This window comes from Vipera berus (assembly GCF_964194415.1).
Source record: "Vipera berus genome assembly, chromosome: Z".
NCBI lineage: Eukaryota > Metazoa > Chordata > Lepidosauria > Squamata > Viperidae > Vipera > Vipera berus.
In genome coordinates, this window is record NC_138205.1 from 11,565,190 (window position 1) to 11,589,935 (window position 24,746).

A 24,746-nucleotide genomic window follows, 5' to 3' on the forward strand; every position below is an offset into this window, starting at 1 on the left:
AGATTTTTTTTAAGTCCAAAATTTTTATAATCCTTTTTCCAATTTTATTTCTTTTTTGTAAATAAAAACCAAGGTCTTCAATAAGAATAAAAAATCTTTTGGTCCCCAAATTCTAGAACCATATAAATCCAGTTAGATTAAGGTTATTCTTTCAGTGTTTTAACTCCCCTGGATAGTCAGTCATCGCTTTTCTTAGAGGGTGGGATAAAAGTTCCCTTCCCTCTCTCCTCACAGGGGGGAAGATACTTTGGACAGCTTTTGCAGGAGAAAAAAAATACTTGGGATTAAAGAGAGGTTCAGATCTCACCCAGTCTCATCTGCGCTGCTTTGGAGTGCCTGGTGGTAAGACTGACTTCGGCTGTCTACAGCCTACTGATGAGCCATATTTCTTTTGTCCGCCGGTTTAGAGGGCTGCCCTAGATGGAGCGGAAGGGCTACCGCCGTCCCACGATCAAGCGGGGATCCCCTCCTTGCTGGTCACCCCTTTGCCCTCCCGCGATCAAGTGGGGATCCCCTCCTTACTGGTCACCCCTTTCGACCTTTTCCAGGGTCCCCCAGTGGTGCAAAATCAAACACAAAAGACAGAGCTCGCCTTCCAGCGGCTGCAATGGCAAACCGGAAGTCAGATGTCACCATTTTGTCTTATCACCTAAAGTCATCAAGGCTTTGCCTCCCTCACCCATGTACAAGAACTGAGATTCTCCTTGGCAAACCACCACAAGCAAGTCATCCTGTCTTCTTCTTCCTAACATAAAAAAGTAGGTAAGAACTTCAAGTCTCCACTACTTTCCCCTGGCATTTGCATCAAGCATCTGCTTGATACATTAGTCCAAAAGCTGCCACTTTCTCAAGGGACAGAAAGGGTAACAAGAGTTAAACTAATTAAAGACAAAAACATTTTGGCATCATTAGGCAGATGCAGATTTGAACTTATGCCTTTGGGATCTCCTTCAGGAGCCAATTAAATCTGCCAGCTTTGTATAGCAATTTATCTTTTTTCTACAGTACCAAGCCAAGCAATTAAACAACATAAGAAAGGTTGAAGAAAGGTTATAGAAATGTTATTCTGATCTTCTGTTGAACACAGTTGAGGAACCTATTCGCATACATGCTAGTTAAGGAACTGCTATTAGGCTGGATTTTACCTCAAATTAAGCAGCAGAAAGGTTGAAGGTTATAGAAATGTTATTCTGATCTTCTGCTGAACAGTTGAGGAATCTATTCGCATACATGCTAGTTAAGAAACTGCTATTATGCTGGATTTTACCTCAAAATAAGCAGCAGAGACGCTGAATTAACATGTTATGCTAAACCATGGTTTGGTTAACCATGATTTAGTTATTAAATGGATATGCCACCCATCTCATGATTTATTAAACAAGCAGTTACTGAATTCACATAGTAAATTATATGTATGCATGTATATATGTATATCAGTTAGTATGGTATTTTAACTCACTTTTTATATCAAAATAGACTTGGTCTATTTTACACTACAGGTAAAATACCCTACAGGTAATATTTCAACGTATAACCACAATGGAGCCCCAAATTTCCATTGCTAAGCAAGACAGTTGTTAAGTGAGTTTTGTCTATTTTTCAATGTTTCTTGCCACAGTTGTTAAGTGAATCGCTGAAGTTGTTAATTGAATTGTTCAGTTGTTAAGCAAATCTGGCTTCCCCCATTGACTTTGCTTGTTGGAAGCCGGCTGGGCAGCTTACAAATGGTGATTATGACTCCACGACACTGCAACAGTCATAAGCACATGCCAGTTGCCAAGCCTCTGAATTTTGATCAAGTGACCATGGGGATGCTGCAACAGTTGTGTTAAAAATGTTCATAAGTCACTTTTCAGTGCCACTGTAACTTTGAACAGTCACTAAATGAATGGTTGTTAAGTCGAGGACTACCTGTATGTGAAATTTTCCTGTGTGTATAAGCTATTACAATACCCTTCTAGAAACGACAGATGAAGTTGAATGGAATTTTATTATAGGATCTAATGAACCTAATCCTTCATCAATTCCTGGGGCAGTTGAAAGTACACACATCTGTAAATTGCCAGTTAAGAAACACTGTATTAGACTGAAAAAAAATAAAAAAGAATAAAAACCCAGGTAATTATTTGCCAAGGAAAGTGCATCCATTTACGTCAGCACAAGTTACAGTTCCATTTGAGGATGCCAACACCATTATTAGTATTCTTTTCATATGCATATTATACATGTAAAACTGCTGGATTCTTGTTACAGACCATGAAAGAAATCAAATTTAAATTTCACAGTGTACAAGCTGCCTACGTTTTACAATTTGATTAGGTTTTTTTAAATTTTATTTATAAGGGTAACCATGGGTCGATGTTTAAACAATTTCTTGATCCCAACTTGATAGGGCCAGCAGGTGCTGACTAAAATTACTTGCCATAAGGAGAAGACAGATTCACTCCACAAGATTACATTTCTTGCCTGTTCTTTGGCAACTAATTGGTCATGCTACCAAAATGAACACTTCTGTCAATTATAATAATCTCTGCATGGCTTTACACAAGCAGCCTTCTTTAACTGCAACCATTATGCCACTAGAGGGCATTGCACGCCACAACTACTACATACAAAGACAGTCCCCCCCCCACCCGCCATCACTCTGCTGAACACTTAATTCTCACAGCACCATCTCATTTCCCATCTTTTCTCATCCTCTCATCTTTCCTATCTTCTCCTATTGGTTTCTTATGATTTATCTATTGTTATTATGATCTATGACATATTACTTGCTGTTTATACGAACACTGTCAGCTTATGCACTGGAGACAAATTCTTTGTGTGTCCAATCACACTTGGCCGATAAAAAATTCTATTCTGTTCTGTTCTATTCTGTTCTGTTCTGTTCCGTTCCATTCCATTCTATTTTATTCTATTCTGTTCTATGCCATTCCATTCTATTTTATTCTGTTCTGTTCTATTCCATTCCTATTTTTCTATTCTGTTCTGTTCCATTCTATTCTACATTCCATTCTATTCTACATTCTATTCTATTCTCTTCCGTTCCCATTCCATTCCATTCCATTCTATTCCATTCCACTCCTATTCTGTTCCATTCTATTTTATTCTATTCTGTTCTATTTCATTCCTATTCCTATTCCTAATCCCATTCCTAGTCCGTTCCCATTTCTATTCTGTTCTGTTCCGTTCTGTTCTTATTTCTATTTCTATTTCTATTCCATTGCATTCCATTCTAAGCAGTATGAGATCAACACAGAAGATTTGCTTAATTCTAATTAAAACAGTTGTTTTACCATTCTCCATAAACATAAACTTTACACAACATTATGGCAAAGGACTCGTTTTATTGGTTCGGAAGGGAAATGATCAGGAGTCCGGTGGAAAAAGTATACAAAAATTACAAAAAACAAAAAAAACAAAACACCATCACAAAATAATATCAAATAAATACAGGAAGCATCTCTTCCGTTTACACAGAAATAACGAGTTGGATGTAGCCTTGATCACACTGACCCAGAAGACGGTGGGATTTAGGATAGCCAGGCTACCCTAAGTCCCACTGACTTCATTAATTACGCTGCAAAAAGAGCAGAGTTTGATTCAGACGAATGGGATTTAAAAAAAAAAATCTAAACTGACCGACTGCCCAAACTTAAATGCGATGGAGGCGAAGCTGAGAGCGAAGATGAAAGAAGGGATCAGGAAAAGGGGAGAAAACTAGAGAGAAGCAGCCCCCTGATTTTCTGTAGACACTCATTTTAGCACAACTGAAAGCAAAACAGCTATCGGTGGAAAAGAAACCGGGGGGGGGGGGGGACGGGGACAAAAAGAGATGAGAATTAAGCACCAGGTTGAACAAACAATTCTCTTTTTCTCTCGCTCCTTCACTTAACGGCTGGATGGTCCAATCTCTCTAAACTATTGAAAAAGTAGGCAGAGAGGGAACTGATGTAGCCTAAAACTCTTCAGCATCCCCGGAAATTTTGCCCTTCGTCTCTCCTCATTCACTTTGTGCTTGATAGGCAACGGTCGCAGCGGCCTGGTTTTGCGATCCTTGCACTTTGCCGTTCACCACCAGAACCAGAGGGGTCTCGACGCGGATGCCAGAAAAAGAAAAACTCTAAAAAGCAGGAAAAAGAAGAACAAGAAAGGGGAAAAAAAGGATGAGAACGAAGAACTTTAGGTAATGTGAGATGCTCTCTCTTGTGGAGAGGCGGCTGAAATATTGAAAGGAAAGGAATTAAAAATGAGGAGGCTTGAAAATAGAATTGGAGTACAGGTAAGTCCTTGACTTACGACCACAACTGAGCCCAGAGTTTCCGTTGCTAAGCGAGACGGCGGTTCAGTGAATTTGGCCGCATTTTACTGCTTTTCTTGCCGCAGTTGTTAAGGGAATCACTGAAATTGTTAAAGTGACAATAAAATGACAATAAGGGTTTATCTAATCTAATCTTAAGGGACGCGGTGGCTCAGTGGGTTAGGACACTGAGCTTGTCAATCAGAAGGTCGGCAGTTTGGTGGATCAAATCCCGAGTGCCGCGTAACAGAGTAAGCGCCTGTTATTCGTCCCAGCTTCTGCCAACCTAGCAGTTCGAAAGCACGTAAAAATGCAAGTAGAAAAATAGAGACCACTCTGGTGGGAAGGTAACAGCGTTCCGTGCGCCTTTGGCGTCTAGTCATGCCGGCCACATGACCACGGAGACGTCCTCGGACAAGCGCTGGCTCTTCGGCTTTGAAACGGAGATGAGCACCAGCCCCTAGAGTCGGAAACGACTAGCACGCTTGTGTGAGGGAACCTTTACCTTTACCTAATCTAATCTTAGTAACATGGTTGTTAAGTGAATCTGGATTCGCCATTGATTTTGCTTGTCAGAAGATTGCAGGAGGAGATCACGTGACCCCAGGACATTGCAGCCGCCGTAAGTATGAGTCAGTTGCCAAAGCATCTGAATTCTGGTCACGTGACCCTGGGGACGCTGCAACAGTCGTAAGTGTGAAAGACGGTCATAAGTCACTTTTTCCAGTGCCACTGTAACTTTGAACGGTCAGTAAATGAACTGTTGTTAACTCGAGGACCACTTGTAAAATAATAGAACAATAATGTAAACAAGGACAAAAGAACAATCATAGCTGGCTTACACAGATACTTTAGAATAGACTAGACTAGAATAAAAACTTCATTCTCACTTTAAATGCACCCTAATCACCATACATTAAAATGAAATTTTGTTGCATTCAGCTCTCTCTCTCAAAAAAACCACCGTTATGCAAATACCCATATACAGACATATATGACACAGACAAACATCAATCTAGTTTGAATTTATACATATACATGGCAAAAAAAAAGACATGAAACACGTACAAATGTATGAAGAAAATAAAAGCTCTCATTTTGTTTTCAAAGGAATATTTCCAATATTTCTCCATTTAAGTACAGCTAGCCCACACCTTACAACCCTTCTTTTAGTGTGTATTCAAAGTTACAATAGCACAGAACAAAAGTGACTAGAGATCGGTCCTTGCTTTCACAAACCTTGCAGCAATCCCCATGGTAACGTGATCAAAATTCAAGGGCTTGGCAACCCAGCATGTATTTAGGACAGTTGAAGGATCACATGATCGCCATGTGTAATCTCCCCAGTCAGTTTCCAACAAGCAAAGTCGATGGAAGAAGCTGGATTCATTTAACAACTGCCTGAACTCACTTAATTGCAGTGATTCGTTTAACAACCAGGGTAAAAAGGTCATAAAATCAGGCATGACTCAACAATGATCTTGTTCAGCATCAGAAATTCTGGTCCTGAATGTGGACATAAATTGAGGGCGGTCTGTAATTCCAGGTTGCCCGTTATAAACGTTAAGATTATTTGTGGAAGGCTCTGATTAAGTTTGAACTTGATTCACGGCATGACCTAGGAGAGACAAAGGGGGAATAGGGAGAGTAGACTCACTTTGTTCTGGTGTTGGATGTGATGGTGCCGAAGATGTGGTTCAGGGATGGCCACCGAGTCCCCAATTAGGACCCCCCAGCTTTGTACCATGTTGTAAACAGTGACAGCAAAACAAGGGCCTTCAAGTGAGTCTACCAATCCGAAGGTGCTATTGGGGAACAGAAAGTGGAAAAATTGAAATAAGTCAATTATTGCCCCTGTTGTGCAATTTAAGCCAAACATATTCGATAAAGATCTAGCATGGACTACATGCTGTGAATTCAAGAGGCAGTTACTAAATCATAAATCAAGGGTGGGCAGCTATGGCCCCTTTACAACCTGTGGACTTCAATTCCCAGAATTCCTGAGCCAGCCTGGCTAGCTCAGGAATTCTGGGAGTTGAAGTCCATAGTGTCAAGCTGCGAAGATTGCTTATGCTGCTTCGTCCATTATTGCTTCTTAGCTGGCCTACAGACTCAGTGGGGAAGAGGGAGGAATGGAATATGGGCTGCAGGTTCAAGCTGCCAGGTTGTGAGAATCAAGGTCTCTCAAAAGCTGTTTACGAAGAACTGAAGACTTTTTCTCACAACTGTCTGACAATGTGACCTATTAGGAGGGAGGGGAGTTTCTATACTTTAATATACTGATTTTTGGTGCCAATTATTCAGAACCGGTTTTCCATTCATCTGTGCCGAAATGGTGTGCTCCATAAAGTTTTCATTAGAGATTTGAAAGTTTCAGCTGTGCTTACTTCGTTGGGATCATCAGTTGGAACCTTAACACATAGGTCATAAAGAGGCCATAGTTGCCCACTTCTGCCATAAATCATAAGTTTATATCAATAAATGTATATTTTGTCTTTTCTCTGATCGAAGAAGAAGTCAATTCAGCCATCTCAGCAAATTCTGTCATCCTTGCAAACTGTTCATCCGTCGCCGGTGGTCCATATCTTTCCATCTTTGCGCATACAATAATCTTGCTATAGTTGTCGTATAAACAAAATTCCACAACTTTTTTGCAACTCTTTGTCCATCAATTCCACACACACACACACACACACCCAAATCCTCTCTGGTCTCAACTTCTATATCAATCTTTAAAACCCTCTGAATCGCTAGAAGCTGTGGCTGCCATCTTCAGAAGGAAAATGATGTTGCCTCTGGTCTGTGTTAACTTGGCCTCCTTGGATGCCAGCCACAGTTCTCCAGCTCAGGGGTTAGGCACCTATAGCAATTTCACAACCAATGGACTTCAACTCCCAGAATTCCTGAGCCAGGAACTCTGGGAGTTGAAGTCCACAGGTCGTAATATTGCCATAGTTGCTCTACACCCGGGGTAGGCAACCTTGGCTCTTTTATGACTCATGAACCTCAGCTCCCAGAATTCCTGAGTCACCATAGCTGGCTCAGGAATTCTGGGAGCTGAAGTCCAAGAGTCATAAAAGAGCCAAGGTTGCCTACCCCTGCTCTGCACTAAGGCCACTAAACCCTGAAGTCCAACACTGCCTAACAGACGCAGGCTGTGAAAGCCAGCACCAGAAATCGGTGATAGCAGGGCAGGAAAGATTGAAAATAGAGTGTTCTACTCACAAAGGCACTTTTTCCTCAGTAGTCAGGCTGAATAGCACCTTCCCCAAGATCACAGTACCAGTGTTAACACCAGGCTGCAAGGCACTGAGAGATTGTCTCTGTAGTTCTACCTTCTGACCTGAAGGCCCTTGATAATGTCCATCACCACAAGGGCCCAGATGGGAGGTCCGTAGGCTTCCCAACATGCTTTGCAGCTTTTTGCCTTTCACCTTGCCCTATGAGAGGAAAACAGCAGAAACAAGACTTGTTTGCAGACATGACCTTACCTAACATGGGCAGGACGGGGGTGGGACAAAAAAAAGACAAATCCCACCACCATAATACCTTGTTTTCAAGGAGTCCACTTAGTCTTTCAAGGAAGTCCATGAGTTGCTGCTTCCGTTGTTGAGGTTCTGGCCAAGCCGGGTCAAGGGCTGCGGCGTGTGCAAAACCCTCTAGGGCTTCCATGTAGTTTTCTTCATACTTAGAAAGCTGGGCAAAAAGTATACAAAAACAACACTGCAAGACAATTCGGACTCAGATGGATGCCTGTCTCTAGGATCCAAAAAAAAGCTTAGCATCCTAATACACGAATGAAAAAATATACACAGGTAGTCCTCCACTTACAACTATTCGTTTAGTGGCAGCTTTGTCAGTGAAAAAAGTGATTTGTGATAGCTTTTTACACTTACATCACCCACAGACGTGTGATCAAAATTCGGAAGCTTGGCAACTGGCATGTTGCAGTGTCCCGGGGTCATGTGATCCCCTTTTGCGACCTTCCGACTAGCAAAGGCAATGGGGAGACCAGATTCACTTAACAACCACATTAATAACTTAACAATTGCAATGATTCGCTTAACAACTGTGGCAAGAAAGGTCGTAAAATGGGGGGGGAGGAACTCATGCTTAGCAACAGAAAATCTGGGCTCGATTATGGTCGTAAGTCAAGGACCACCTGGTACTTGTGAAATCTTGGTTTTGACTTCTGTGACTCCAATCTTTTCAACCCGTCCCTAAATGCTCAAGGCAAGCACTTGGCTCAAGGGCCACAGGCAGTCCATCAAGCAGCCTTTGTGACCCACTGTTGTTGTTTTTTCCACAAAACTAATGTGCTGCCTTCCCAAAAGACACAATTCCAAGTGTCTCCACGCCTCACTGCTGCCACCAGCTCTGGGACCACTGCCTGTCCACTAACCACTCAACAGTTGATTGGCACACCAGGTATTCCTTAGTGGCCCAGTGATCTTTCATTTAGTAGTGTAGCCTTTTTTCCCCCACTAGAAGGTGTACAGATCTGTTTGAAGAATTGGGGAGAATAAACTTAAGCAGGTTCTCTATGTCCTTGAAGAGCTGAGTGCGTGTTTTTTGTTACTCACTATTCAGCCCCCCATCTCTCTGTCAACAAGAGTCTCTGCCCCAAGGAGTTTCCTAGACACATTCATGGAGATCCTTGGGGACACTCGTGGAGCATCATGTGTTTGATGCTGCCTTTTCCAAAATGTTTTTTTTCCATCTGCCTCCAACCCTGGGATTTGCTGATGATGCTTTATCCGAATTCCACATTTTTAAGAAGACATTGGATAACTATTTCTCTGAAATGGTATAGAACAGTTTCCTGCCTGAACAGGGAGTTGGACAAGAAGACCTCCAAGGTCCCTTCCAACTCTGTTAAATACTAACTACCCCTAACTACCCCTTTTTGCCTCCGGCTTTCAGCCCCCTGCATCGGGGTCCATCGATCTTCTATCCTGCGTCTCCTGCTCTCCCCGCTTTGCGTTTCCCGCCTTGAGAGGAACTCTGCTCTCCAACTTAACTATGGTTATCCTCAGGTTAATCCTGATAACTGCTGCTCTTCTTTTTCTCTCTCTATGGTCCCCACTGAAGCAAGAAGGTCTTGGACGAGCCTCTGTGAGAGGGCGGCTCGTATATGTTATCATCGATACCAACCAATTACCATCTGCTGCCTCCCTAGAGGTGAGAGATCTAGGGAGGTATGCCCTTTTGAGTTGGCAATTGTCCATCCCATCGTAGATCTGGGCCCTTCGTGAGAGGGAGGTGCCTGTTCTATCCTGGAGTCATCTGACTGGTACCCAGCTCAGTGGCAGGGAGCTGGTGAATTGGACACTTTTGACTTTCAGCTTCCCAACTTTTGACTGATGGACTGCCTGACTGGACTCCCCCGGACTAATGGTTTTATCTTACTCCAGCACAGCCTTATTGGCGCTCAGGGGTGCCCCCCTCTCCTGGGTGCGACCCGCCTGCTTTTCCATCGTGCCTCCTGATGACGGACCCAATTATTGGGACCCCGAGAGATGGCTGGGCAGGGACAGGAGCCTCTCTTCCAAATTTAATAAGAGGCCCCTGGTGTGTTTTTTAGCTAAATGTTTTGAGGGGTTAGGGAGGGGGGTGGGCTCATCGGCTCGGTTGGAAACTAGGGGGGTTCCACCAACCGTTTCTCAGACCAGGTCAGGGACTGATCGCGCCGTGGTAGGGGCCGGGCTGGGGGTTTACGGGGCCCCGGAGCAGGGTGTGGGATTATCTATTCCCACGGCGGTTGGGAATGGCCGCAGGTGTAGGAACAGAGGGCCACATCAATACCCGGGGGTGCGTCCCCGCTGTCTTCAAGCGGTGATGCGCTCCGACCCTCTGATTTCAGCACGTGGTACCGGGAGCGAGGATGAGCAGCCACCTGAGCTCAGGCTCGTGTATTTTAATGCCAGGTCTGTAATGAATAAAGCACCTCTCATTCACGATCTGATTGAGGAGGAGCATGCGGACCTGGCTTGCATTACGGAGACCTGGTTGGGCCCAGAGGGCGGGGTCCCCCTGGTTGATCTTAGCCCATCAGGTTTCCGGGTGCTGCACCAGCCTAGGGCTCAAGGTAGGGGCGGTGGAGTGGCAGTTGTTGTGAGGGAGACCTTATGTCCGCGGGAGGCCACCATAGTCCAGATAGCCGGGTGTGAGTCCCTCCTCCTGAGATGTGGTCCCAGAGCTCAGTTGGGCTTGCTGTTGGTGTATATTTCACCTAGACACGTGGCAGCAGCCCTGCCTGAGCTTCTCGATATCCTCTCAGGGTTGGTGGTTGAGTTCCCCAAACTTATAGTTTTGGGTGACTTCAACCTACCATCCCTGGGGGGATCATCTGAGTTAGCTCGGGAGTTCATGGCTTCCATGACGGCCATGGACCTGAAGCAGATTATTCTGGGCCCAACTCACGGAGGGGGTCACACGCTCGATCTAGTTTTTCTATCTGGACGGTGGTTAGATGATCTTGGGGGGGGTTCCCCAATTAATTTACCCCTGTCATGGACCGATCATCATCTCCTGCGGATGGTCTTCCGTTTTGCCACTCCCTGTCGTGGGGTTGCTGAGCCAACAAGATGGTTCCGCCCTAGGCGCCTTATGGACCCTGAGCGGTTCCAAACGGCGCTTGGGCCCCCACCTGCCTCCTTTGCTCACAGCTCGGTCGATGCCCTGGTGGAAGCCTGGGAAAAGGCAGCCACAGAGGCACTCGACCAAGTTGTACCCATGCGGCCCTTGACCCGACGCAGATCCCAATGGGCCCCATGGTTCTCCATGGAGCTCCGCGAGATGAAGCGTCGGAGACGGGGCCTAGAGAGCTGTTGGAGGTCCAGCCGATCCGAATCCGACCGGTTACGACTAAGGTCGTTTACGAGAACTTATCTCGCAGCATTGAGGGTGGCTAGGTCTAACCACTTTGCCACCCTCATTGCGTCCGCAGAGAATCGCCCGGCCGCCCTGTTTAGGGTGACTCGCTCTCTCCTTAATCAGGAGGTGAGGGAGGAACCCTTGCAGGGTCGAGCCGAGGAGTTTAGTCGATTTCTGTCGGACAAAATCGCTCGGATCCGGACCGGTTTGGACTCCGACTGGGCAGAGTCTGTCGAAGAGGATACGGGCGGTCTTGTCGATTTAATCTGGGAAGAGTTCGATCCTGTGACCCCTGAAGAAGTGGACAAGATCATGGGGAAGCTGAGCTCCACCACGTGTTTGTTGGACCCGTGCCCCTCCTGGCTGACTTATGCAGCCCGGGATGGGACACGAGGCTGGCTCCAGGCAGTGATTACTGCTTCTTTGAGTCAGGGTAGTTTTCCCGCCGCCTTGAAGGAGGCGGTGGTGAGACCCCTCCTCAAGAAGCCGGCCTTGGACCCAGCAATTTTAAACAACTATCGTCCGGTCTCCAACCTTCGGTTTTTGGCGAAGGTTGTTGAGAGCGTGGTGGCGCATCAGCTCCCTTTGTTCTTGGAGGAAGCTGACTACCTAGACCCGTACCAATCGGGTTTCAGGCCCGGGTACAGCACGGAGACGGCATTGGTCGCGCTGGTGAATGATCTCTGGCGGGCTCGGGACAGGGGTTGTTCCTCTGTCCTAGTCCTTTTAGACCTCTCAGCGGCTTTTGATACCATCGACCATGGTATCCTGCTGCGACGTCTCAGGGGGTTAGGAGTGGGAGGCACGGTTCTCCAGTGGTTCTCCTCTTACCTCCTGGGACGTTCGCAGTCGGTGTTGGCAGGGGGGCAGAGATCGACCCTGAGACCTCTCATTTGTGGAGTTCCTCAGGGATCGGTTCTCTCGCCTCTCCTGTTCAACATCTATATGAAGCCGCTGGGTGAGATCATTCGTGGTTTTGGAGTTGGGTATCACCAATATGCTGATGATACCCAACTTTTTATTTCCACCCCAAACCACCCCAGCGATGCCCTCGACGTGATGTCCCGTTGCCTGGAGGCGGTCCGGGTCTGGATGGGGAGGAACAGGCTTCGACTCAACCCTGACAAGACTGAGTGGCTGTTCGTGCCGGCATCCCGGGAAATTCCGATTATCCCATCATTGGCCATGGGGGGTGAGCTATTACCCCCCGTAGATAGGGCTCGCAACTTGGGGGTCCTTCTAGATTCACAGCTCTCTTTGGAAGAGCATATTGGAGCTGTGACTAGGGGGGCCTTTGCCCAGGTTCGCCTGGTGCGCCAGTTGCGGCCCTATCTAGACCGGGATGCCTTGCGCACAGTCACTCATGCGCTCGTGACCTCTCGTCTAGACTACTGTAATGCTCTCTACATGGGGCTGCCCTTGAGGTCCACCCGGAGACTCCAGCTGGTGCAGAATGCAGCCGCGCGAGTTGTCTTGGGAGTTTCCCGATACTCCCATGTTACACCTCTGCTCCGCGAGCTGCATTGGCTACCGGTTGCTCTCCGGGTGAGGTTCAAGGTGTTAGTTATGACGTACAAAGCCGTTCATGGCATGGGTCCGGATTACCTACGGCAACACCTGCGACCGGCGTCAACGTCCCTCCGTCCAGTGCGCTCCCACAGAGAGGGCCTCCTCAGGGTGCCGCCGATCAAAGAATGCCGATTGGCGACCCCCAGGGGGAGAGCGTTCTCTGTGGGCGCGCCAGACCTTTGGAACAGCTTACCGGTTGAGCTCCGGACGGCCCCCGACCTTCGCTCCTTCCGGCGCGATCTTAAAACATTTTTTTTCGAACAAGCTGGCCTGGTCTGACGGGGTGGGGTTGGGTTTTTTTAAAATTAGTTTTTAACTTAATATGTATTGATTTTATGGGCATGATGTTTAATTGGTTTTTAATGGTTTTTTAATTTTTGTATCTGATTTTTATTGTGTATTGCCCTGTTCACCGCCCTGAGTCCTTCGGGAGAAGGGCGGTATAGAAATCAAATTATTAAATTAAATTATTAAATTAAATTAATGCTGTTTAGGCTCCCAAGGCCAAACCAGATCAACAAATGCTGCTATGTCCTGATACTGAGCAATTAAAACATAGCCCCAACTCTCCAAAGTTAAAAAAATATGATTTTCCAGTCAACAACTTAGCCCACAGCCTTGGATCACATTACACTTAGGAATCACCAACTGTGATTCTAATAAAGCTTTTCTTGGTGGATCATTCCTACATAAGCCAACTTTGTGTTGCCTTCTTTATTCCATTTCCTTACCGTGGCTCGATTGAGATGCAAATCTGGGTTACAAGTAGCAGTGGGGTCCACCTTTTCCTATTGCAAAAAAAAAAAAATCAGAAGGAAAGCATGCACAATCAACACTGCAGCTAGATAAAGAACAAATTCATTCACATGGAATATTCTTCCTCCCTCACTCCCTCAAAACAAGAGGGGGTCAACCTATTCTCCTAAGCACCTGAAGGCAGAACAAGAAGCAATGGATGGAAACTAATCAAGGAAAGAAGCAACCTAGAACTAAATTCCCTGACAGTTAGAGCAATTAATCAGTGGAACAGCTTGTCTTCTGAAGTTATGGGTGTTCCAATACTGGAGGCTTTTAAAGAAGAGATTGGACAACCATTTGACTGAAACGGTATGGTCTCCTGCTTGAGCAAAGGGTTGGATTAGAAGATCTCCAAGGTTCCTTCCAAATCTATTATTGTTATTGCAAAACAAACATTCATTCTTATTTACACCTATCTCAACCAAGGGACGTGGTGGCTCAGTGGGTTAGGACACTGAGCTTGTCGATCAGAAGGTCGGCAGTTTGGTGGGTCAAATCCCAAGTGCCGCGTAAGAGAGTGAGCGCCTGTTACTCGTCCCAGCTTCTGCCAACCTAGCAGTTCGAAAGCACATAAAAATACAAGTAGAAAAATAGGGACCACCACTAATAGGGAAGGTAACAGCGTTCTGTGCGCCTCTGGCATCTAGTCATGCCGGCCACATGACCACGGAGACGTCCTCGGACAAGCGCTGGCTCTTTGGCTTTGAAACGGAGATGAGCACCGGCCCCTAGAGTTGGAAATGACTAGTATGCATGTGCGGGGGAACCTTTACCTTTACCCTTACAACCAAGGACTACTGTATGAGTAGGTATCAACAGACATTTTATATATAACAAGAAGGAACCCACAGAATTCTGTTTAAGGCAGAGCTAAGGAACTGATGTGACCAATAGGATGCATTTCTGCCACAGTTAAAATTTGAAGCTTTCCAGTGAATTCAAGAGAATGCCTTTTTTCCCGAAACCAAACTACAAGTAGTCCTTGACTTCTAACTGGTTGCTTAGTGACCATTCAAAGGTATGGCAGACAACTTTTCCCATACACTATTAATCCTGCTGTACCCTCCTCTAGCTAGCAAATGGACCTTTTATAAAATCTTTCGGGGTGCATGAATTCATAAGAAGAATGTCATTATCAAGCGAGAATCACATTAGAAATACATTGTTAAGGAACTGTGGTCTACACTCCAGAAAATAATCAAAAAGAGAAGCAACCTAGAACTAAGGAGAAATTTGCTGACAGTTAGAACAATTAATCAGTGGAATGAATTGCCTCCAGAAGTTGTAGGTGTTCGAACACTGGAGGTTTTTAAGAAGAGACTGGACAGCCATTTGTCTGAAATGGTATAGGGTTTCCTGCCTGAGCAGAGGGTTGGACTAGAACAGGCATGTCATCGTGACATCGCGCGACATAGCGGGACTTTTTCCCATAGCCGGCAATGGGGTGGGCACAGTTTCGGCATGACGCATCCGGCCAGCTCTCATTTAAAGATCATGGATTCAGTTTAACTGCCACCACAAAAAAATTTCAAAATCAGGTGTGGTCACCAATATGATTAACAACTGTAATTCCAGGCTGAATTATGGTCGTCAAGTCAAGGACTACCTGTAGCGTATTCTGGATCTAAATCAAAATATGAGCTCAAGTCTTCCAATAACCACACTGACTACTGCACAAAATGTACTCTTCTCACCTGGCCCTCTAGAATGGGGTTCCTCAATAGCCAGGCTGGGGCCCACTTCTGGGCCCCAGCCTGTTCAGAACCAGGAGGCAAAAGCAGCAGGCAAGTGAGCGCGCAAGCACATCTCCCCTTGAGCGAGCAGTGGGTGAGCACGTGTGCCTGCCACTCGCACAAATGTAGCTGTGCGTATGTGCGTTTTCGCCTGCCGCTCGTGCATAACCATTCCCTCTCTCCCCCCGCCGGTCCACAAAGCCGGAATTGGGGATCACTGCGCTAGAATTTACTACAGAGGCTTAACTTGAACAACCATCCCTTCCTCCCCCATACCACAGCTTTGTCTCGGGTCCCCTCCAGCACCTACTGCTTGGGCATAGGCACTCAGTGCTTGCTGGGAGATCTTGGGCTTCTGCCCCGTATTGAAGAACAAGGAGAGATAGGCATTGCCCAGCACATCTGTGGAATGCAGAAAACATAAATTAGCCAATTGCATATCCCATTCTCTTCTCTGCCCTTTCCCTGCCTAGGCTAAAAAGACTGTGTTGTAAAACTCACACCAAGAGCGTCCGTCACGGACATCCATCTGTACCGCCAGTTTGGCTTGCCGCACACTGTCCATCACGTTTTGTGCATGTTCATCAGGAGAACTGGTGCGCAGCTGCCGTAACACCATGGAGAGGTTCTGCAAGGAGACTTTGTTCTTACGCTAAGAGGGTAGAAAAGAAAGGCGTGTTTGGCTGAGATAGCAACACTGCAGGACAAGATTTCTGTATAAAACTAGAAGTTTTATTAAGCTCAAAATACAGGCAGTTCTCTATTGTCCATTCGTTTAGCAATGGTTTGGAAATGTATGCACACAGGTAATATTTTTCCCTCCGTATATTTTTAGTTACGAGCAGCAATGAACCAAAGGAACACATCCTTGCAAATATATTTACATACCCATCAAAGAAAACATGCTACCTTAAAGATGTGAGAGTCTATGGAGATTCTCAAGTCATCCAGGTCATAGTTATCCCAAAGGTGCTTTTTTCACAAGGCAACTGGACTTTCTTGTTTTTCTCTAAAGGCATTTCACTTCTCATCCAAGAAGCTTCTTCAGCTCTGACTGGATGGTGGGGAATGGAAGGATTTATACTCCTTACAGACAGCTGGTCGTTTGCATTCTTTTAGAGAGTCAGTGAGGCCCCTTGGAGGTTTATCTGTGTCCTCAGGGTCACCTGTGCAGTGCAAATAGATGTGGAGCCTTCTTGGAACTGCTGAAAGGACTGTCTTGTAGACTGGAGATAGATGATGTCCTATCCCTCTCCCTCTGTTGAGAGAAGGCTGTTCGGTGTTGACACAGATGGCTTCTTTGACCCCTTTTTCAAACCAGCAGTCCCCTCTGTCCAAAATGTGGTCTTTCTTGTATGAGAAGCGAAATGTCTTCAAAGAAAAACAAGAAAGTCCAGTTGCCTTGTGAAAGAGCACCACTGGATTAAGATGTGAGAACTGAAAACAGTCACTGGAGGTTTTAAAGAAGAGACGGGACAGCCATTTGTCTGAAATGGTATAGGGTTTCCTGCCTGAGAAGGGGGTTGGACTAGATGACCTCCAAGGTCCCTTCCAACTTTTTGATGATGATGATGTTACTACTATTGCTATTATTATATTATTTGCCATTCATTTAGCAGTTGTTCGAAATTACAGTGACGTAAAAAAAAAGGCTTATGATTGGTGCTCTCACTAACAACCACTGCATCCCGACTGTCACGTGATCAAAATTCAAGCACTTGGCCACCAGCATGTAATTATGATAGTTGTAGCATCCTGGGGTCAGGTGGTTGCCATTTCCGACCTTCCCAACCGGCTTCCAACAAGCAAGTCAATGGGGAGGGGGAGCTGGATTTGCTTAACAACCCAATGATTCACTTAACAGCTAATGTGATTTGTTTTAACATCCATGGCAAGGAAGACCATAATGTATAATATATAATATATAATATATAATATATAATATATAATATATAATATATAATATATAATATATAATATACAATATATAATATACAGTATAATATATAATATACAGTATAATATATAATATATAATAACAATAATAATAATAACAGTAATAATAATAATAATCATCATCATCATCATCATCATCATCATCCTCATCCAAATTGCCAACTTTGCAACGACAAACTTGAAACTGTTTCACATTTAATATGTGAGTGCAGCAAAATCGCACAAACTGATTACAAAGCTAGACATGACAGAGTTGCTAAACTCATCCACTGGGCATTGTGTAAAAAATACGACTTGCCTGTGTCCGAAAAGTCATGGGAACATAGGGTGGAAAAAGTTGTAGTGAATGAGAGGGTGAAGTTCTTGTGGGACTTCCGAATACAGACAGATCGTCATTTGGAACACAACACGCCAGATATCGCAGTCATAGAGAACCGAAGCGTACAGTTGATTGATATTGCTGTACCAGGAGATGCCAGAGTCGAAGAAAAAGAACTGAAAAAAATTACGAAATACCGCGACCTGGCCATCGAAACTGCGCAATTATGGATGAAACGTGTAACAATGATACCCATTGTCATCGGGGCACTGGGAACTATGTCCAAAAACTTTGCAAAATACATCAAGAAATTGCAGCTTCCTGCAATAACTCCAGCAAAGCTACAAAATCTGTGCTACTCGGAACATCTTACATTTTAAGGAGATACCTGGTTGATACCTAGGATGCTGGCAGCAACCCATGTCAACCATTAGTGCCAGTCAATTTGAGTGTTCAGTTGACTTTCATGTTTAATGAATACAAGTTTTATATAATAATAATAAAGTTGGAAGGGACCTTATATGTTTTAGCTTCCAGTCCCCCAATCATCTTTGTTGCTCTTCTCTGCACTTTTTCTAGAGTTTCACCAGTTTTCATATTGTGATAACTAAAACTGGATGCAGTACTCCAAGTGTGGCCTTACCAAGGTGTTATAAAATAATATTAACACTTCACGTGATCCTGATTCTATCCCTTTGTTAATGTAGCCTAGAACTGTGTTGGCTTTTGTGGCAGCTGCAGCACACTGCTGGCTCATATTTAAGTGATTGTCCACCAGGACTCTGGTGCTAACAATCACCATGCTGAGCAATGGAACTTCCATTTGCAAATCGAGGACTGCGCAAACAGGCTTCTCCAAATTAATGGGTACTCCTCGACTTGCAATCAACTGTTCCAAAGTTACAACAGCACCAAAAAAAGTGACTTATGACAGTTTTTCAAATTTAACGACCATCGCAATCTCCCCATGGTCACATGATGCATGGACGCTTGGCAACTGGTTCCCGGGGTTCTGTGATCACCTTTTGTGACCTTCTGACAAGTAAAAGTCAATGGGGAAGCCAGATTCACTTAACAGCCTTGTTATTAACTTAAAAATTTCGGCGATTCACTTAACAATGGTGGCAAGCAAAGTTCTAAAATGGGGCAAAGCTCACTTAACAACGGTCTTGCTTACCAATGGAAATTTTGGGCTCCATTGTGGTTGTAAGTTAAGGATTACCTGTAGTGTATCAGATTGACTTGGTCTATTTTACACATACACACACACACACACACACACACACACACACACACACACTGTGGTCGTAAGTCAAGGACTATCTTTTCTCTGAAAGGGATTTACTTGATCTACACAATACCATCAGAAATAGCAATAGCACTTAAGACTTATATACCACTTCATATTGCTTTACAGCCCTCTCTAAGCAGTTAAAAGAGTCAGCATATGGCCCCCCAACAATCTGGGTCCTCATTTTACCGAACTCAGAAGGATGGAAGGCTGAGTCAACCTTGAGTCGCTTGGGATCGAACTCCTGGCTGTAGGCAGAGTCAGCCTGCAGTACTGCACTGCGCCACCATTTTGGAATCCAGGTTCCCGAACAATCCTTCAAACAAAAGAACTATTTGATAGCAGAGAACTTAGGGGAAGCTTACATGGCTGAGCGCTCCAGAGAAGCAGGTATGGGCAGCAGAGATATCTCCCTTTTTCCAGTAAACCTCGCCTAATTGATTCCATGCCTCCACCAATTCTGGGTCCAGCTTGACCGCTTTGGAAAGCAATTCTTCAGACTGGGCATCATAGTCTGCCGATACATTCAAAGCTTTCCCTTTAAGCATCAGTGCGTACGCTCGCCCTTCTGATAAGCCTAATAAAAGTGGAAGGGGGGAAAAAAGAGAAATTCCATCCATATATTATTGTCCCCCAAAAAGAAAAAAGTCCATCTAATATTGAGCTGTAAGTAATTATACATTTCTTTTTGCCAGTTCATTTTTTTCTCTTCCATTTGCCGTATTATTTACACATGTCTCTCACCGATATAATTCGATACAAAAACCATACAACTAGCAATTGAAATATACTATCTTAGTAAAAAGGTAAAGGTTCCCCCACACATGCGTGCTAGTCGTTTCCGACTCTAGGGGCCGGTGCTCATCTCTGTTTCAAAGCCGAAGAGCCAGCGCTTGTCCGAGGATGTCTCCGTGGTCATGTGGCTGGCATGGCAAGACGCCAAAGGCGCACGGAACGCTGTTACCTTCCCACCGTAGTGGTCCCTATTTTTCTACTTGCATTTTTGCGTGCTTTCGAAGTGCTAGATTGGCAGAAGCTGGGACGAGTAACAGGCGCTCAACTTTGTTACGCGGCACTCAGGTTTCGACCCGCCAAACTGCCGACCTTCTGATCAACAAGCTCAGCGTCCTAACCCACTGAGCCACCGCGTCCCTGCTATCTTAGTAGGTAATGGTAAATCTGAATTCCAGATATAAACTTTCATGGGTATCAACCGATACAGGTAGTCCTCACTTAATAAACACAATTGGGACCAGCAACTCTATCTTTAAGTGATGCATCAGTTCAGAAAAATGATGTTCAACTGCACCAGAGTTACATCAGTTCCACTATGTTCATTACATCATATGAATCACATGATGTGACATCACATGACCAGGAATTGCAATTTCCTGACGGCTTCCCCATTGACTTTGCTTGTTAGAAGCTGGTTCTTAAAGTCGCAAATGGCGATTCTATCACTACAGGATGCTGCAACCATCATAAATGAACACCGGCTGCAAAGTGCCCGAATTGCAGTCACATGATCATGGAGCCACTGCGAGAACTGCGAGGATCAGTGGTAAACCTATTTTTTTCAGCCCTGTCATAGTTCAAGCTGTCACTGAACAAAGCAGTGGGTACATGAGGAATAGCTGTAAACTTTCCATTTTTAATTCTAATTTCTGGTATTTTTAATTATTACATTTAGGGAGTATTCAAATTGATTTGAGTGTAGAAGTCCTAACGGACTTTTGGGTGCTGCAAATGCTTGAGATGATTTGTCTGTAAGGTTGTTGATAATTCACAAAAGTGAATTTTCAACTGTCTTTTACAAGATTAGAATGCGTAATAGCAACAGCACTAAGACAGATTTAAGTTTTAAATTTCTTTGCTTAAATGACCCTCAGAAAGATTTTCTTCCAATTAAAATCAAAGTTAATTATCAACAGAAAACTAAGCATGTCCTCACATTGACTAATGAACTGTGAGCTGCCCAGAGTCATTTGCTGAGCAAAACCACAATTCATTACTATACAAATGAAATAAGCAAGTAAGAAAATTAGTGAGTTAGTTAAAGGATTTCCCAGAAGCATCTGTTGCTCATTATGGGAAATAGGATCTAGACTACCTAAATACAATCTACATGGGGCTGCCCTTGAAGGCCACTCAGAAGTTACAACTGGTCCAGAACACAGCAGCAGTGTTGGGTGCATCTAGAAGTACCTTCCAGGTGTAATTCAAAATGCTGGCCATTGTTTTTAAAGCACTACATCACATGGGACCGATGTGAGACTGCCTTTCCCTAAGGGTATTTGCCTCTCCCACTTGATGGGATAGGGCAGGAGTAGGCAACCTTGGCTCTTTTATAACTCGTGGACTTCAACTCCCAGAATTCCTGAGCCAGCATGGCAACCTCTCCATTTCTCCTCAGCATGGCTGGCTCAGGAATTCTGGGAGTTGAAGTCCACGAGTCATAAAAGAGCCAAGGTTGCCTACCCCTGAGATAGGGTAAGCAAATTCCAGGCCTCATTTTGCCATCAAGGAAACCTGGGAAGCATGCCATTTTTGTGGCTGTCTCTATGGAATATCCTCCATCCCACAATCCAGCAGGCCCCCATCTTCTTAACCTTCCAGATGGCAATTAGAACTTTTTACCAAGGGATTGGGTCAAAGGGTGGAGTCCGTGGCTGCTTGTTAGGGAACCTTGAAAGATTGATTGCAGCAGCAGGGTTTTTAATTTTTGTGCCACGGCTTTTATGCTTTTTGCCATTTTACGGTCCTTGTGAGCCACCCAAAGTTCTTTCAAGATGGGTGACTGTCCAAATCTTTTAAATAATTAATTAAAACAAACAACAAAGATTTCCAGTAGCCAAGTCATAAAGAATCAGAATATCAAAATGCTGAAATGAAGAAAATTTGGGTACATGGGACTGGATGTTTTGGAGGGGAGGATTATACTATAATCATCTGTCAGATCTACTTCTGTCAGATGTAAAGAATCTGGACCATTTGTGTAGATTGCAGCATAAAAAAAATGAGGCCCAGACACTAGAATCTGGTCAACTAACTGTAAGTGCTAGATTGGCATTAGATAAGAATCAATAGAATTCAAGAAGAGCTGGACTCTTGTGGCAACACAAGGACTCTAAACTGCTGGTATGTTTAATTCTGTCTGCCCCAGCTGTGCGTTTTCTATTCCTATAACTTCCCTTTCTCTCATGGTACTAGACTCAAATATCTTCAATTCTATGGCTGCATCATATGTACTGGTATATTTGAAGGACCTGGTAATGAAACAGAACAGATGCCTTAAGATAGAGATACAGAAATGCAAGTTATGTGTGAATTACCACCTATGGCTTCCATTTTTTGAAGAGTCTTCTCCATTTCTTCCTGAACATCCTGTCGTTTTTTCCCAGCATCTTCCACACTGTGGTTCTCAAAATAATGATCTCGGAAATTATATAGGTGGTCAACCAATTCCTATTCATAAATGGATAAATACTGTCAGATCTCTCAATAGCGATGTCTTGCCAATACAAAATACACCGACATGCACCCAGGTTGCATACCATAAATTAAGCATTTTTCAGTATCTAAGGTAAAATGTAATTGCCCAATTTGAAACTTATCGTGTCCATTCCATACAAACCTGGCAGCACAGCTGATACCATGCTTTGACTTAATAAAAGATTATATATATATATATATATATATATATATATATATATATATATATATATATAAGGGACGCGGTGGCTCAGTGGGTTAGGACGCTGAGCTTGTCGATCAGAAGGTCGGCAGTTTGGCGGGTCAAATCCCGAGTGCCGCGTAACAGAGTGAGCGCCTGTTACTCGTCCCAGCTTCTGCCAACCTAGCAGTTCGAAAGCACGTAAAAAATGCAAGTAGAAAAATAGGGACCACTACGGTGGGAAGGTAACAGCGTTCCGTGCGCCTTTGGCGTTTAGTCATGCCGGCCACATGACCACGGAAGACGTCCTCGGACAAGCGCTGGCTCTTCGGCTTTGAAACGGAGATGAGCACCGGCCCCTAGAGTCGGAAACGACTAGCACGCATGTGCGGGGGAACCTTTACCTTTACCTATATATATATATATATATATATATATATATATATATATATATATATATATATATATATATATATATATATGTTTTCGTAGATTCTCGCGGGTGTCTGTATGTGTAGATCTAGAGTCTCGGGTTTCTTCCCGCGTTCCTTTCATCTTCAGAAAGTTGTGGCGACGTTTCGACGGAATCCCATCCGTCATCATCAGGCCGGAGTTTTCCTCCTGCTGCTTCCGGGAGCAATGCGTGGTCACGGAAGACCACGCATTGCTCCCGGAAGCAGCAGGAGGAAAACTCCGGCCTGATGATGACGGATGGGATTCCGTCGAAACGTCGCCACAACTTTCTGAAGATGAAAGGAACGCGGGAAGAAACCCGAGACTCTAGATCTACATATATATATATATATATATATATATATATATATATATATATATATGAAAATCCAAAATATAATCAATCAGTCCTCCATTTAATGTTCCTTACTAGTACTGTCTGAAAGTCCAGCATAACTATGAGAAAGGAGAAACGTTAATTTAAACTACATTCCACAGCACAGAACCACTCTTTTTACATAACAAAACCAACCAGCATATTTAACCTCTTCGTGGAATAGCCAGAGATTAATGCAGAAATCTTTGATCCTGCGGATCACGGAGCGTAACGATGGCTCACTCCGGACGCAGCAATTAAGACTGGATTTCTCTGATAACTCTAACATTTTTGGAATCCAAGAGAACCTTGGGAGATCTACAGAGGGATACCTTTCTCTGCAAACAAAGCAGGAAGGCAGCGTCCCCTGCTCTGCCTACTTCGTCCCTCCCAGCATTGCCTAAATTACCGAGCTGTGAAAATTGCTAGAGGAGCATATCGGGCTAGCTAGCGCAGGGGTAGGCAACCTCGGCTCTTTTACGACTCGTGGACTTCAAGTCCCAGAATTCCTGAGCCAGCCATGCTGAGGGAAAAGGGAGAGGTTTCCAAGCTGAGCCATGCTGGCTCAGGAATTCTGGGAGTTGAAGTCCACGAGTCACAAAAGAGCCGAGGTTGCCTAGCCCTGGGCTAACGGAAACCAACTATAAAGCAGAAGCTTTGCCAGCTGCTTTTGCTCGTCCACGACTTCTTCAAACGCGGCTAGCTTTGGACAAGGCCTCCTGCCCACCAGCTCAGCTAGTTACCTGCCTGCGTAAATCCGGGAAAGCTCTGGGGACTTTGCTCCATCCCCTTCCCCAAGAAGAGGACGCGCAGGCGTGTTTTTTTTTTTAAAAAAAATATTATTATTTTAATCGTGGCTTTCAAATGCAGAGGGGGAGAAAAAACTCTCTGTTGCGCGCCGTTACCTGCAGACGTTGCCGACCTTGCGAGTTTTCTTCGTCGTCCTCGGCCATGATTAGCTGCGGCCTCGCCGTCCTTTTCCGCCTCTTCTCTCGCTCTCTCATTCTTGCCAGCACGGAGGGAAGTAGAGGCCTCTAAAGGCCGGGAGGACTCGGAGCAGTTCAGACGTAGCGGGGGGGGGGGGAGGAAGAAGCGGAACCAGGATCAGAACAGAGCTTGGAAGGGACCTTGGAGGTCATCTAGTCCAGCCCGCTGCTCAAGCAGGAGACCCAGGGCTTTTTTTTCCCTCAGAGAACGCTCAGAACGGAGTTCCGGCACCTTTTTTGGATGGAACCTTGTAGGGTAGGCAAGGCAAATGGTATGACGTGTGTGAGTTCCGGCACCTTTTTCTTCTTTTACAAAAAAAGCACTGAGGAGACCTATATCATTTCAGACAAGTGGCTGGTCTAGTCCAGGGGTCAGCAACCTGAAACAGTGAAAGAGCCACTCAGAACCGGTTCCC

General features: G+C 44.7%; 1 protein-coding gene across 2 annotated transcripts; it reads right to left on the reverse strand.

Annotated features, from left to right (window-relative positions):
* Positions 1–1,907: 1,907 nt before the first annotated feature.
* On the reverse strand, positions 1,908–24,318 carry LOC308677651 (tetratricopeptide repeat protein 5-like). 2 transcript variants are annotated; one of them, XM_081344256.1, is made up of 10 exons: positions 24,250–24,318; positions 22,178–22,307; positions 19,208–19,419; positions 15,778–15,928; positions 15,587–15,678; positions 13,477–13,533; positions 7,850–7,996; positions 7,526–7,740; positions 5,958–6,105; positions 1,908–4,123 (listed from the first exon to the last, which is right to left on the reverse strand). In XM_081344256.1, the coding sequence occupies exons 1-10, from the start codon at positions 24,295–24,297 to the stop codon at positions 4,004–4,006; spliced, it is 1,320 nt and encodes a 439-aa protein (XP_081200382.1). In that variant the 5' UTR covers positions 24,298–24,318; the 3' UTR covers positions 1,908–4,003. The 2 variants fall into 2 exon arrangements, with proteins under 2 accessions (XP_081200382.1, XP_081200381.1); XM_081344255.1 differs by having other exon boundaries at positions 22,175–22,307.
* Positions 24,319–24,746: the final 428 nt, after the last annotated feature.